A 16,591-nucleotide genomic window follows, 5' to 3' on the forward strand; every position below is an offset into this window, starting at 1 on the left:
GAGTAAAAGATTCATCATTTAGCATTAGCTGAACGATCGTTTAGTAAATACTACATGATCGTATAGAAAAATCTACACAATTGCTTAGATAAATCCCAATGATCGTTTACCTTAGCCTACATGATACGACCAACTTTTGGTCTTCTTCCTCATTGAGAATTGCATCTCTATGCTTCGAAACTTCATCACGAATGACTTGACTAACTCAAACTCTTTGAATTACAGACTCGATTGCAAGTTAATTACGCCCAAAAACACAGGGGCCTTTACAAATTAACACTTTGTAATTGAAGAAAGCTTTAAACAAAGGCAATTAACCCGTAAACATTCAAAAACTCCATCCACAAATGCACTTAACAATTAAATACAAATGTAGAAAACCAACCAAGACTGTAAAAGAAGTTTAAAACAGAATTGAAATTTGGAATGTCAGAACTTGGCTCTAATACCAATTAAAGGAAATCGAACACGAGGATTTCCATGAGCAGTGGAAAGATCATTCCAAATTACAATCGTATATGAACTTTATAATTACAATCTCAAATAGAAACATGCAATTATGCAAAATACAAAAATTACAACATGCCACACATAAGATCAAGGACAAGAGCAACACATTTTGGTCGACTCATCACAAAGCTCCTTGATCACAAACACTCGATCATAGAAACACAACAACACAAGAACGCTCGTCCAACACGACTGCTACACTGCACAATCACCGCACACTCGAACTCAATGATCGCCTAGGTCACGAACAGCCCGAACAACACGGACGACCTCCATAGAACTTCGATAGTGTCGAGTTGACTATGACACCACCAAGAAGGCTACCTTGGTATTCTCAGTGTGAGAATCCAGAGGGTGGGCTTTGTATGGACTTGGTTTGTGGCAGAAAACTAGAAGAAACACAATCGTGTAAACGATTGAGCAAGTGAGAGATGGCAGAACCTATCGTGTAGGTCGATGCCCAATCATTTAGGAAAAACTAAGCGATCGTCTAGCAAAAACTATGCGATCGTTTAGCTCATTGCTTAGCTGAGTGTCTGTCGCCTACAAACACTCCACGATCGTTTAACTAACTTCAAGCTGTCGCTTAGTAAATCTAATTTACTTGAAAATTTCCCGTGAGTATTTTTCCGAGATTGGAAAATCTCAAAAAACAACAATTTTTAACCTTATTAAAATTCGGAAAACATTTTTCCTTTTATCTCACGGTTACCATGAAACCACCAATAACCTCCCATTCAATTGGTTATTAGAGAAAAAGAGTTAATTATCCAATAATTAATATTATTATAAATATAAATGATAACCAACTTATCATTCTATATTTATAACCTATAGTTTTAATATTTCATCTCATGAAACATACAAACCATAGCTCTTTTTCTATTTCATGGCACTTAATGTAAATCTCATTTACATTAATCCTCCACTAGATGTATCTCATATATCATACTGATTATATCATATATAATCAAAATATCTCTTGTCAATTTGAACATTTCAAATCAACACTAAGAACTGATCCTCAACTGAATCCATTGAGCTACCAAAGGGACCTTATGGACCTATAGCTTGAAGCTCCAACGGTACGTGAATAACTGACTAAACTCTTTAGTCACAGGATCCACCATCCATTAACTGTCAGGCACTCCACTATAGATCGACAGCTAAACTCTCCTTTCCATAGATATATTATGTGTCCATCTTAACCAATCAATAGTGCGATAACCCTTCATAGATCGCTCGTAAGTACAACTCGACTAATAACCGTTATACCCTATGGTTACATCTAACTCTTTAAGTACCACTGAATCCTTTAATGAACATAAATCATAGTCCTACTATGACTAAGTCATTTCTTCCAAAGAGAAGCTGTGGCCACTATGTTCAAGCCCCGGAATCAGCCCTTAAGGGAGCAATCTCTCTACTTATCCCTGCTTCAGGAAAGAAGTGAGTTCCATCTTGTGTAAGTGAGTTCCTAGCTCCCAGATCAGATAAGTCCCCAAAAAGGTAGGTATGTTGAGTTGGCAATCTGGCCACTCTCACCCATACTAATCAAAGAACCGTCCTCAAAAGCAAGAGTTCCCAAAAAACTCAGGATTGAGGTCGTGTCACCTATGGTCGTTTAGGTGAGATGTAAGTCTTTAGTATCAACGGCATTATATACAGAGTCTAGTCATCTCGTGGTTCGGTCTTATACAAAGTCTTTGTATAGGACACCCCCGCTCACATGTCTTCAGGATCTACCGTCTGTAGCAGTTTACAACACTTGCAAACCTCTACAAAGCGGGCTGTATCCGTAGTGTCACCAAGATTAGGTATCCCACCTTAATCCTTATACTATAGACCTATTTAGGTTATCACTTAAGGTATTATTCACTTGTATATCACATATACATGATTAAGTTTACATAAGGTAACCATGGAGCTTTGTTTATTGAATATGAGTAAATGCTAGAATGAAATAACAGTTATTTGATTCATAAAACAATGTGTATCATTACAAACAACGAGACTTCGGGAGAATTAGGATACCAATCCCAACAGAGTTCACACAAGGAGATCCATTCCCGGCTTGTGTCGATTTTACCTCGATTGCTCCATTGAAAAGTGTTTGTATGGGTCAATAACAAGGTGAATGAGGGAAGTCGTTCATAGTAAGTGGGTGAAGGAAATGTGTCAACATTGTCCTATGGTCTCCTCCATTAGTTTGAACTATGAGATTCCTATGTTACGTTTGCTATTGTTTTTAGCAGCACTAGCTAGTCGTTAACCTCGACGATCCCCTCGGAGGTTGTAACATAGGATTCGAAACAACCCAGACTTCAGTAAAATGTATCCGGTCTTATAGTTCCATCTTGGGTATTTTTCTTCTATTTTAGAGGCATACTCATACCGTTATGTAAGATTTGAAAATGGCGGGTCTACATTTACAAGACCTACTAAGTGTTAGTAATGATCTTGACCGAAAACGATAACTAAATGACTATCAGAATATGAGTTATTCTGGAGATAGTATTTGGTCAATAACTGTCTTGCTTGTGAAGGAATTCTTGACTGCCCGCCAGTAGCATTTGTTCTAAATCACTTATCGTTGCAAAAATAATGATTATGGGTACATTATCACTTTGCTAAAACTTGATTGGACTTAAAAGCAATTCACTTATAGAATTTGTTTATAATTTTAGAATGACGAGTTCAATTATACAATTGTTGGCTTTAGAAAAACTAATCGGGGATAACTATGTCACATAGAAATCAAATTTGAACACGATACTTACGATAGACGATTTGAGATTTATCTTAATAGAGGAATGTCCTCCCATTCCTAGCTCTAAGTCCAATCGAACTGTTCGAGATGCATTTAATAGATGGATTAGGGCGAATGATATTTTCGCCAGCTTGTCTGATGTTTTGGCGAAAAAACACGAGGATATCAGTACAGCTAAAAAGATTATGAATTGTAGGATTGTATCAATAGTAGCGAAAGCACAAGAATCATCTAAGCACTCAAATTCACTAATTTTGGCAAAATATAAAGCATGCTTTTGCAGAAACAAGTGAGTTTTAAGATATACCTCTTGCAGAACTTCTTCAAAGCTCCTTCACCAGCTGCTATCTTCTCCAAATCTTGTTGTAGACCACCTCAATATCTTCCCCACTATTCTCTTGGTGCTCTAGATTGAGTTGTGGGACTCAAAACAAGCTTGAATCAATGGTAGAAGGAGAAATGCTCACTGCAAAAAATCAGCTAAAGAACTCTTTCTTCAAACCAATTTTTCTCTCAAAATCTCTATAGATTGCATGCCCGGTTTTAACTCCAATCTTTTCATTATATTGCAGATTAACATGCAAAGAAAAGAGTTGCATGAGTTACAACTCATGCTTGGAGAAGACAAGGCAAAGATATTGCTTCATGTGTGAGCTACTTCAAAGGATGGATAATGGAAAATCTTCATTTTCCATTTAAGTGTTTTGTTTTCTTTTCCTTTTCAATTTTATCTCAAAAAATAAAAATTTGATTTTAAAAATAAAAAAATAAGAAAATGAAAAAATTAATTAATTTCATAAATTAATTATTAAATAAAACTTGATTAATTTAATATCAAATATTAAATTAATTTTAACACATATCCATCTTTATATATTTAAATCATATTTAAATATATGAAATCTCCTATTCCGTTTAATTCTAAAATTAAACATATAATTACTAATTTCCTTAATTCTAATTTGAACGTTTCAAATTAACTTATCACGCTATTCTAGAGCTAGTCCGTTACAAGCTAGTAGGGGGACCTCGTGGACCTACAGATCATGGGCTCCAACGATCCGAGATTAATTGGCTAAACTCATTAGATCAAATTAATCCTCAATCGTTAACTAATGGGTCACTCCACTAAAGCCTATAGTTGCACTCCCCTCACTGTAGATATATTATGTCTACATGATTTAAACATAATCAGCAAGTCGACCCTTCACAGGTTGTTTGTAATAACGGCTGGGTCAAATATCTGTTTTACCCCCGAGATTACATCTTATTCCTCAAGTCCCTACTGATCCTCTAATGAACAAATGGTTTGTGATCCAATCACTAAACCAAACTCTCTCAACCAAGTGAGAGGGTGGGGCCTCTTGTTGAAGTCCTGGATTCAGTACTTGAGAGAACAACCATTCTCCTATCCCTAAATCGGGTAGGCATGAACTCTGTCTTGTACCCTATGTCCCCAGCTATCTATTCCGGTTTACCCTGAAATGCGAGTCTTATTGAGCCGGCGCTGTTGAGCCAACCCTCAACTATGCAAATCTAAGGGCAATCCCGAATAAAAAGGAGTTCATAGTTAGATTAGGATTAAGATCAAGTTACCTAGGTAATCTAGGTGAAATAGTCAGTCTTAAATAGTAAACAATTTATAAGTAAGAGTGACTTATTTCTTGGTCTTGATCTTATGCAAACTCATTGCATAGGATGCTCCCACTCCTCATGTCATAACATGTACGAATTAGGATCACATCGTATGTAGCACTTTACAACTCTTTGTAACAACTACAGAGTTGACTGCATCCAATGGTGTTACCAGAATAAGGTACCCAACCTCATTCATGTACCATAGATCATTTTGATTATTTACTTGAACCCGATCCACTCTTATGTCTCCACATAAAGTTCAAGTACTCATACAATAGTTATAGGTCTTAGTTTATTGGATTTGTGACTTTCATACAATTTATGAGATCAATAAAAGTATATTGATAATAGAAAATGTTTATTATTTTACAAATTGCGAGTTTTTAGGACATAAAACCCAACAAGAATCTCTAAGAGGGATGTTTGGACAACATCATTCACCCTGAGGCATGATACTATCAAATACGTTTATCATAGTCGCAAGAGAGAGGGGACCAATGTTCGTGAACATGTCTTGGACATGATGGTCCATTATAATGTGGCTGAAGTAAACGACGCTATGATGGATGAGAGAAGCCAAGTTGGTTTTATTATAGAATCTCTTTTGAAGAGTTTTCTGCATTTCTGTACGAATGCATTGATGAATAAAACTGAATACAACTTGACCACTTTGCTGAATGAGCTACAAGCTTTCTAGACCATGTTGAGAACTAAGGGTCTGGAATCAGAAGTAAATGTTGCTTCTGCTGAGAAGAGAGGAACGTCCTCCAAGCCTGATGTTGCCTCCTCTTCTTAGAGTAAGAGTATTCCAGCGAAGAAAGACAAAAGGAAGGGGAAGAAAAAGCCTGCTGGCAAGAAAAGCAAGAAAACCGCTGCAGAGAAAGGGAAATGTTTCCACTGCAACGAGGAAGGGCACTGGAAGAGAAATTTCCCTAAATATCTTCTTGAGAAGAAAGCAGAGAAAGCGAAACAAACAACTTAATTCCTGAAGATAGCTTACTCAGCTTAACCAGTGAGAGAAGTTGCTGCTGAAGATGTAATTACTGTTGAACACTAGTGATATAGAGTCATAGAATGATGATGTTCTATACTCGAAATGATGCGATACTACTGCTAGATATGCGTTAATTATGGATGTTCACGTAGTATGCCATGCGTTGTCACAAGTTTCCTTACGATGGAACCAAGTGTAATTCCACCTCAAGTTTCTCGATGTGATCCGAGGTCGAACACATGGACTGTTTTAGGTTATTGCAATATGTTCATGAAATTGTGACCAGGTTTTCAATCTTTAAAAATGTGTTTCTACAGGTATATAAATTGCAATAAAATAAAGTAAAACAGTAAAGATGCGATAATAAAATAAAAATGCAGTAAACCTAAGCTAGATGATACAAGATACAGGCTCATGATACAAGATGTTGAGGTCAAGGCTGGCTACGAAGGTTATGCAAAGAACGTGGAATGCGGCGACAAGTCTTATGAACAGAATAGAAAGAGAAAGATAAATAATATAAACAACGCAAGTTCTCAATTGCGTTGAAGCTAGGAATACTGTTTCGCTCTTCTCTTGGTGTACACTTTTCAGTGATTGGCCATGCTTCACATGTCTGTGGTGAAACAGAGAATAACGTAATGAATGCAAGGTTGCTTCCATGTCTAGAAGTACTACTCGCTTTAGTTAACGCATTCTTCTAACCCTCTCTCGATAGATCAGAATGGCATCTTCACTTCTGCTCTCACAGGTGAGGATGCCGTCTAGTATGCCTTAGCTAAATGCATTTTATACCTTTAACACAAATTAAGTACTTGTTTGATTCATATTAACCATCAGGGGATTAAAAAGACATCATGGAGAAAGTGATTAATGGAGGAACGGAAACAGATAGAGAATGGTATATGAAAGCTATCGAAACATTTAATATGTCTATTAAGCGTTTTATACATGGTGTGTGAATGAAAAGATAAAGAGAAAGTGAAATACAATGATGAAAGAGATAGAACAGATACAAACAATTGCCAATGTCTTGGTACTGATTCGATGGAGATCTGCTTACCGGATAGGATGGATTTGATGGTAGGAAGAGCTTCCCTTTCAGGCTTGCTCCACCAGTAGCAGAGATCTATGCACAGAGCTTCCGATCGGGTATTCGGCAAGTTAGATCTGAGATTCACCTCTCAGCCTTATCTCGTCTTCTTCCCGGATTTCTTCACTTAAGCACTCAACTCAACTTTTTCTCTCAACAGTTTAGCAGCACTTCGCCTCGTATCAAGTAGTGTAAGTTTTCTCTGACTATGGGGTATTTATAGGTGCAGGTCTTTGACTCCAGCCTTGTGGTCCCTACTGATGGTTATGGTAATTTCGAAGATGGAGGGATATTATTACTTCTGTTATGCAATCAGACCGTCAATGCACAACCGTTAGTTGTACACGTGTTGCAATCCTCTGCTTTTGCATTGCTCAGTTGCATCTTTCGATCGTGAATTCACATGCGGTGTTGCATTTATTACCGCATGCAGATGAAAGTTAGCTTTGGATCGACTGTCGCATTGCTCCATCATTGCGATAATCGTCTCTTCATTGTTGATTGACGGGTGCAATGTGACAGAGATACGTTGATCAGTTACTCATGAGCCTTGAGCGTAACCAGTGACTTGGTTTCCTACAAAACAGAGTAAAATTCGGCTTGTCTTCCATCTTTATGGTGTTAGTGGGTGTAATTGTAATCATTTATAATTATTGTAATTCTCAGCTAATCTTCATACAATCGATGCATATTTACTAACTTTTGGCCGCAATATCTAGATAAGGTGGCATAAATAACTTGTATTTCTACAAGTTATCACACCCCCAAATTTAGATATATGCTTGTCCTCAAGCATATCTTCTACTAAGGCAATCATGCTCAATTCCTATCCTCTATTTTTGCGATGATTGGTTGCTCCGAATGTTACACTTAGGCACATTGCTTGACATCGCACTTTCCTTCTATCCTTGCTAATTCTTAGCAAGCCCTACTTTATTCTTCTATATGACAAAATTTTGCTCAAAGATGCTTTTCTAGTTTTCAAAATAGAATGTTTATCTCTTCTTTGTCAAAACAACTTGATGTATCTAAATGCAGTGAGCAAAACTTTGCGTCATTTCTTTATTTAGAGACTGTTGATCATGGTTACACTCTTTGTTTTGGCTTATCCCCACGGGTGTCATGTGGACATCCAACTACGGTTGTGTGCCAATTTCAGCTTTAACTCATGACATTCAGAGGAGTTGTCTTTTGCATTCTATTATTTTTTTTAATCTTTTTTCCATACTGCGTTGTTCTTGGAAACCCACCTTCGTTTTGGTTTGCTCCTACAGGTGTCATACGAACATCCAACTACGAGTAGGCTTCTTTCACAACTAAACTCTTATCAGGTTGGGACAGTTTTGAGGTTTTCCCTTGCGCTGACATTGGAGTTTTGCATTATTATTATTATTATTATTATTTTTATGAAAATGGACGCATTTTCTTAAATATTGCATCTTGATCTCATCTGCTCAGACCTTTCCCACCCCCAAATTTAAAGATGAGCAAGGTCCTCATTGCGTTGTTTGGAGAGATTAGACAAACACTTATAAGAAAATTTCAAAAAGAAGGTTTGAGCAGAACTTTGAAAGATAAAAGTTAAAGTACTGCCAAACTAAGAATTAACTAAGTGTTAGTCAGAAATTACTAAGTATGAGAGATGTTTCTAAGTATAAACATATAATACATAATAGCAACGCAATGAAGATCATAAAAACAAAAGATTAAGAACATTACAAAAATTGACAAAGGAAGATAAAGAAAAAGGCACAGGCGAAAAGTAGAGTGAATCATGTACTCTAATTGTGTTGAATATTAACAAAGTGTACAAATAAGTATAATTGAACGCAATACAAAAATTTTCTATTGCCTGTACAAGAGTCAAAGAATTTGATTAACTTACAAATTTGATTCAGAAAGGTGCATGATTTAAAATTCACACCATGCTTCCAATAAACGCAGATACATTTTTGCCGAGGACGGGCAACACGCATACATCCCCACAACACACCCCTTAACTAAGCACATTTCTGGAGGATACCTCAACATGGTGCATTTAACTAAGGATGAGCAAAAGACATATACGTGCGCAACACACCCCTCACCGCAATGCATTTGGGTGTACTAGATGCACAGTGTCGCTTGATACCACTTACTACACTTATCCTCTCATAGTTTACTTTCCTTTTTTTCTTAAATCATCAAAAACGCCAGTCGAAAAGACCTTGCGGTGATTTATCCAATCATTCACAACAATTATATGACCGATGCTACTAAATTTAAGATATGGAGATACATGCGAAATTAAATTGGAAGGAAATACAAAAACATTAAAGACTGATTCTTCTAGACAGTAATTGATGGAATTTAGAAAACAGTAAAAGAAAGCTGTAAAGAAAGCAAGTAAACATAGATAGGAAGGTCAATTGAAAGATGTTCTTAGAGTACCGCAATCGCTTTCCCTGCAAGCAGTTTAATCCTGCTTGCCTAAGTCAATGGTGTCCATGCACCGATTGAAGTCGCCTCCATAGTAGGGCTTGATCTGCTGACCATTGACTTTGTAATGCGCTGCTCCCGTCTAAAGTTGTTAAGTTTCCACTACGCCGTGAGGAAGATTGTCTTGAATTCGGATGGCCCAGACCAGCGAGACCTCTACTTTCCTTGGGAACAATCGCAAACGCCGCGTTGATAGTTATACCTGTTGACCTTTGGTGAAATGTCCATCGTTTAATGCGGTCATCAATGCCAGTTCTTTTGGTTTTCTGCCTTAATATACCCTTAGGCATTTTCAATAAGGCAATCCCTTCGCCATTCGACCAACTGATTCAATTTGCAGCTTTCAGACTTTCCCCGACTGGGTTAAGTCAAAACTTCAGCTTCTTGCAGTGCCACATCGCCTTATGTTCTGACTCAAGCGGCAGATGACAAAGCTTTTTTCGAAGACTTAGGGCGTACGGAGAACATGCCAATTGGTTTTTGTAGGCAGTCCCTGTTAAGCCCATAGTGCTTCATCAAGCTTGGGTGACCCAATCCCTCCTGGCAGTATAACTTACCCTTCTCCAAGATAGTTTTGATCTCTTTGTTAGAAATTTCTGCCTGCCCATTAGTCTGTGGGTGATAAGCAGTTGCAACTCGATGGCTGATGTTGAATTTAGTCAACAAGTTGGCAATTATGCGGTTGATAAAGTGAGAGCCCTCATTGCTGATTAAGGCCTGTGGCGTCCCATATCGAGCAAAAATGTTCTTCTTCAGAAACTTCGCCACAGTGGCCGTGTCATTCTTGGCACATGCGATGGCCTCAACCCATTTCGATACATAATCAACTGCAACCAGAATATATTGATGACCTTCGGATGGTGGAAATGGGCCCATGAAGTCAATTCCCCAAACATCTAATAATTCAACTTCTAAGATTGACATCAATGGCATTTCATTTCTTTTAGACATATTCCCCGTCCTTTGGCACCTGTCGCATTGCACAACATGGGCATGGGCATCCTTAAATAGTGTTGGCCAAAAGTAGTCGCACTGTAAGACTTTTGTTGTGGTCTTTTGCCCCCAAAAATGTCCTCCATATGGGGACTCATGACAGAGCTCTAAAATGTGCTTGGCTTCATGCTCAGGAACATATCGACGTATTATATGATCAGGTCCTTGTCAATATAGGAATGGGTCGTCCCAGAAATAAAATTTGGCGTCATGTCTTAGCTTCTTCTTCTGCTGGTATGTATAATCATCCAGTAGTTGACCACAAACTATGAAGTTTACTATGTCCACATACCAGGGAACATTAATGTCTACCGCCATCAGCAGCTCATCGGGGAATCTTTCCTCAATATCCTTTTCTGCCCCTTGAACTTTGCAATTTTCCAATCTTGACAAATGATCCGCGACTTGGTTCTCGGTGCCCTTCCGGTCTTTAATTTCTAAGTCAAACTCTTGTAGGAGCAACACCCACCATATCAGCCTCAATTTTGCATCCTTCTTCATCATTAAATACTTAATCGCAGAGTGATTTGTATACACCACCATGTTTGTTCCGATTAATTATTGTCGGAACTTCTCCAGTGCAAATACCACTGCGAGCATTTCCTTTTCTGTGGTCGTATAGTTCTCTTATGCCTCGTTCAGTGTTTTGCTTGCATAATAAATAGGATGCAATACCTTATCCTTGCGCTGACTCAAAATTGCGCCCATAACATATCACTAGCATCGCACATCAACGCAAATGGCTGCGTCCAATCTGGCGTAATCAAAATGGGTGCGGAGATGAGCGCATCTTTCAATGTGTTAAATGCTTTGGTGCAAGCGTCATCAAAATTATACTCACGGTCAGCTTCGAGAAGTGCACTTAGGGGCCTTGCGATCTGGGAGAAGTTGCGAATAAATCTTCTATAAAACCCCGCGTGACCCAGAAAGCTCCTAAGTGTTTTTACGTTCATAGGTGGGGGTAATTTGGAAATTGCGTCGATTTTAGCCTGATCAACTTCCAATCCTGCCTTGGAGATTTTGTGACCCAGAACTATTCCTTCTTCCACCATAAATTGACATTTTTCCCAGTTCAAAACAAGATTTGTTGCCACATATCTCTTGAAGACTTTTTCGAGGTTAGTCAAATAGGAGTCATAATTACTGCCGAAGACTGAGAAATCATCCATGAATACCTCGACTGAATCCTCCAAGTAATCTGAGAATATTGCCATCATGCATCGTTGAAAAGTGCCTGGTGCATTATAGAGTCCAAATGGCATGCGTTGGAATGCGAACGTACCAAATGGGCACGTGAAGGTTGTCTTGTCTTGGTCCTCCAGCACAATTGCTATTTGGTTATACCCTGAAAAGCCATCAAGAAAGCAGAAAAATTCATTCTCCACAAGTCTGTCTAACATCTGATCAATGAACGAGAGTGGAAAGTGGTCCTTTTTAGTGGCCAAATTCAGCTTGCTATAATCCATGCAGATTATCCACCCCGTAGTTGTCCTTGTGGGAACCAATTCATTCTTATCATTAATGATGACTATCATCCTCCCTTTCTTCGGAATACATTGCACTGTGCTCACCCAACTGCTATCAAATATCGGGTAGATGACACCTGCGTCCAACCACTTTACTATTTCCTTCTTTACAACCTCCTTCATGGCAGGGTTCAAGCGAAGTTTCCTTTCTACTAATCCATTCCTTCCTTCTTCCAGAAGAATCTTGTGCATAAAATACGAGGGACTGATTCCTCGAATGTCTGCCAAGGTCCATCCTAAGGCTTTTGCCTTATTTCTTAGGATACGTATGAGAGCATCTTCTTTCTCCTTACTCAGTGATGCAGAAATGATAACCGGTAACGTGTCGTTACTTCCTAAGTAAGCATACTTTAGGTGCACTGGCAACGACTTTAACTCTAACATAGGTGGCTCTTCTAAAGATGGCTTAATGCACTGTGATGCCCATTCAGATAACTTGAGCGGTTCAAAATTAGATTCACAATGAATTACGGTGCAGTCCTCCTCCAACATTGTGCCGACTTCAAAATCCTCCTCCTTCATTTCCTTCAGGGGTTCGTGCCACTATTCTCCATACAGCTTCTCGATATATTGGCAGTTCTCTATATCTTCTGGGTACTTCAACGCATTGAGTACGTTGAATTTTACTTCTTGATCATCGACTCGGATGGTCAACTCTCCTTTCTGCTCATCGATTAACGCTCGCCCTGTGGCGAGAAATGGGCATCCCAGGATGATAGGGATTTCTCTATCGGCCTCATAATCCAATACAAAGTCTGCTGGGAAGATAAACTTGTCCACTTGCACGAGAAAATCTTCTATCTTGCCTTCAGGAAGCTTTATCAATCTATTGGCTAGCTGTAATGTGATCATGGTTGGCCTTGCTTCACCGATGTCCAACTTCTTAAAAATTGACATGGGTATCAAATTTATGCTTGCCCCCAAATCACACAGCACGTTTCCTACCATCTTCCCTCCTATGGTGCAGGGCAATGTAAAAGTCCCCGGGTCCTTCATTTTAGTAGGGAGATTGTTTTGAAACAGAGTGCCACACTCATATGTTAGTGCAAATGTTTCATTTTCCCCAATCCTTCTCTTGTTGGTGAGAATATCCTTGAGAAATTTCACATAACTCGGCATCTACTCTAATGCTTCTATCAAGGGAATATTAATGTGTAGCTGTCGGAGAATGTCCATAAGCCTCTGAAATTGCTTGCTATCGTCTTTCTTTTTCAGCCTGGATGGGAAAGGTGGAGGATCCCGCCGTGTTTCTTGTTCTCTTTACTGTTTGGTGAGGTCTTGTGCTTGCTATGTGTCATTGGTTGGAGGTTGTGTTGATTGAGAATTCATGTCTTAAGGAGCTTCATCTTTTGTAGATGATCTTACTTCTGAACTGGTGCTACTTCTGTTATTAAGTAACTGGTCATCATCAACAGTCAAATTTGCTGGTGTTGTTACCGCATCTGGTACTTTTGGCATAATAGGGGCCGTCGTTCTGCCACTCCTCAATGTCACTGCATGACATTGTTCTTTACCTCTTGGCCTCGACACTCCTGAGTTTTCGTGCTACGTACCAGGTGCTTTCTTCTTTAATTCCCTCATAAGTTGATCTATATGATCTTTTAATTCTTTAAGAGAGTCAGCTTGCGATTGTCTCATTGCCTCGCTTTTTTCAATATAATGTTTTAATGATGTCTCCAGAGACGAGGTACTGCAAGAGGTATCATATGCGAACAGTTGGTCACAGGGTGGCGTACCTTGAGAATTACTTGAGCTGTAGTTCAGATTAGTGAAGACCAGAGGGTTGCCTCGATCCTTTTGATAACTGAGCTGATAGAAACTATGGCCCTCCTAATTGAAATTCTCATCCAAACCCAAAATTGGGTGACCCCACCAACCAGGGTTGTGGTTGTTGCCTAATGATTCATCATAAATGGCATATATGGGTTGTTGATTCCATGGGCAGACGTCTATCGGATGTACCTCTCCCCATTGAATGCAATCCATTGCAGTCACATGAGTCACCGCATTAACTTGTGCTGTTCCTTGAGAGAGAGTTCTCTGTTGATTAGCCACCGTCTGGAGGAGTGAGGTCATTGTGGTCATTTGCTCGACCAATTCGCTCATTGTGTCCATTGGCACATCGACCCTTTCTACTCTTTCTTGCTCCCGACCTCTTACCTCAAGCCCGGTATCAATCCACTCGTCAGAATGTCGCGAGGTGCGATCCAATATGTTCTTTGCTTCCGTATATGACTTATTCATTAATCCTCCTTCTACGGAGGCATCGACAACTGCTTGCATTGATTGGTCTAGGCCATTGTAAAAGGTTTCCATCAAAATACTATCAGGAATCCCGATATGCGGACAACTCTTCCCTAACTGCTTGAATCGCACCCAGGCGGTGCTCAAGGTTTCATAACCCTTTTTGTTCGAAATTCAAAACCTCCCTCTGCCTCTTTGCGTTGACAGATGAAGGGAAAAATCTGTTCATGAACCTATCAACCAACTGCTCCCATCCATTAATTTCATCTGGTTCTAATGCTTGAGCCCACATCTTTGCTTCATCCCGCAATGTGTACGGGAATAGGTATAGTTTAAGACTTTCTTGAGTTACATCAGGCATGGAGAATGCGCTACACATGTCTATAAAATTTGTTAAATGAGTGTGTGGGTCTTCTCCCTGTAATCCTCCGAATTGTCTCACATTCTGAATCATTTGTAGCATAATAGGTTTTATTTCAAAGCCTGCATTCCCCTCAACTACTGGTCTTGAAATTCCTGGTGAAAAATTATAGAAATTTGGCGCCGCATATTCCCTCATAGGGATGTTCTGGTCAGCAGCAAGAGAAACGAGATCTTGCACTGGCAAATCTCCCCTTTGGTTTTGAACAGGTGCCACATTCTCATCAGCCATACTTCTTCACCAATTAATTTAGCCCTGATGAACTCTACGCGAAGAATACACTTGATCTCTGGGTCCACTTAGAATTACCAGATCACTCCAGCACTCGTAAGCTGTCAGACTGCTCTCCGCGTTGAACAGTCAGTCCAAAGAGATCTGTCCTGTACATAACATAAAAATATTCAACACTAACCATTAACCATTCCCCGGTAACGTCGCCATAAATTTGTTGAACGCTAGAGATATAGAGTCGTAGAATGATGATGTTCTATGCTCGAAATGATACGATACTACTGCTAGATATGCGTTAATTATGGATGTTCACGTAGTATGCCATGAGTTGTCAAAAGTTTCCTTACGATGGAACCAAGTGTAATTCCACCGCAAGTTTCTCGGTGTGATCTGAGGTCGAACACAGGGACTGTTTTAGGTTATTGCGATATGTTCATGAAATATGCGACAAGGTTTTCAATCTTTAAAAATGTGTTTGTACAGGTATATAAATTGCAATAAAATAAAGTAAAACAGTAAAGATGCGATAATAAAATAAAAATACAGTAAACCTAAGCTAGATGATACAAGATACAGGCTCATGATACAAGATGCTGAGGTCAAGGCTGGCTACGAAGGTTATGCAAAGAACGTGGAATGTGGCGGCAAGTCTTATGAACAGAATAGAAAGAGAAAGATAAATAATATAAACAACGCAAGTTCTCAATTGCATTGAAGCTAGGAATATTGTTCCGCTCTTCTCTTGGCGTACACCTTTCAGTGATCGGCCATGCTTCACATGTCTGTGGTGAAACAGAGAATAACGTAATGAATGCAAGGTTGCTTCCATGTCTAGAAGTACTACTCGCTTTATTTAACGCATTCTTCTAACCCTCTCTCGATAGATCAAAATGGCATCTTCACTTCTGCTCTCACAGGTGAGGATGCCGTCTAGTATGCCTTAGCTAAATGCATTTTATACCTTTAACACAAATTAAGTACTTGTTTGATTCATATTAACCATCAGGGGATTAAAAAGACATCATGGAGAAAGTGATTAATGGAGGAACGAAAATAGACAGAGAATGGTATATGAAAGCTATCGAAACATTTAATATGTCTATTAAGCGTTTGATACATGGTGTGTGAATGAAAAGATAAAGAGAAAGTGAAATACAATGATGAAAGCGATAGAACGGATACAAACAATTGCCAATGTCTTGGCACTGATTCGATGGAGATCTACTTGCTGGATAGGATGGATTTGATGGTAGGAAGAGCTTCCCTTTCAGGCTTTCTCCACTGGTAGCCGAGATCTATGCACAAAGCTTCCGATCGGGTATTCGGTAGGTTAGATCTGAGATTCACCTCTCGGCCTTATCTCATCTTCTTCCCGGATTTCTTCACTTAAGCACTCAGCTCAGCCTTTTCTCTCAACAGTTTAGCAGCACTTCACCCCGTATCAAGTAGCATAAGTTTTCTCTGACTATGGGGTATTTATAGGTGCAGGTTTTTGACTCTAGCCTTGTGGTCCCCATTGATGGTGGTAATTCCGAAGATGGAAGGATATTATTACTTCTGTTATGCAATCAGACCGTCAATTCTGCACAACCGTTAGTTGTATACGTGTTGCAATCCTTCGCTTTTGCGTTGCTCAGTTGCATCTTTCGATCGTGAATTCACATGCGGTGTTGCTTTTATTACCGCATGCAGT

At 39.2% G+C, this 16,591-nt stretch overlaps 1 protein-coding gene across 1 annotated transcript; it reads right to left on the bottom strand.

Annotated features, from left to right (window-relative positions):
* Positions 1-12,545: 12,545 nt before the first annotated feature.
* On the bottom strand, positions 12,546-13,121 carry LOC120084786. Its single transcript, XM_039040605.1, has one exon. The coding sequence runs from the start codon at positions 13,119-13,121 to the stop codon at positions 12,546-12,548; it is 576 nt and encodes a 191-aa protein (XP_038896533.1).
* Positions 13,122-16,591: the final 3,470 nt, after the last annotated feature.

This window comes from Benincasa hispida, chromosome 9, assembly GCF_009727055.1.
Source record: "Benincasa hispida cultivar B227 chromosome 9, ASM972705v1, whole genome shotgun sequence".
NCBI classification, from domain to species: Eukaryota; Viridiplantae; Streptophyta; class Magnoliopsida; order Cucurbitales; family Cucurbitaceae; genus Benincasa; species Benincasa hispida.

What these genes read in the sequence shown, in the direction of transcription:
- LOC120084786 (XM_039040605.1), bottom strand. Translation starts at nt 13,121, where the DNA reads ATGCCGAGTTATGTGAAATTTCTCAAGGATATTCTCACCAACAAGAGA.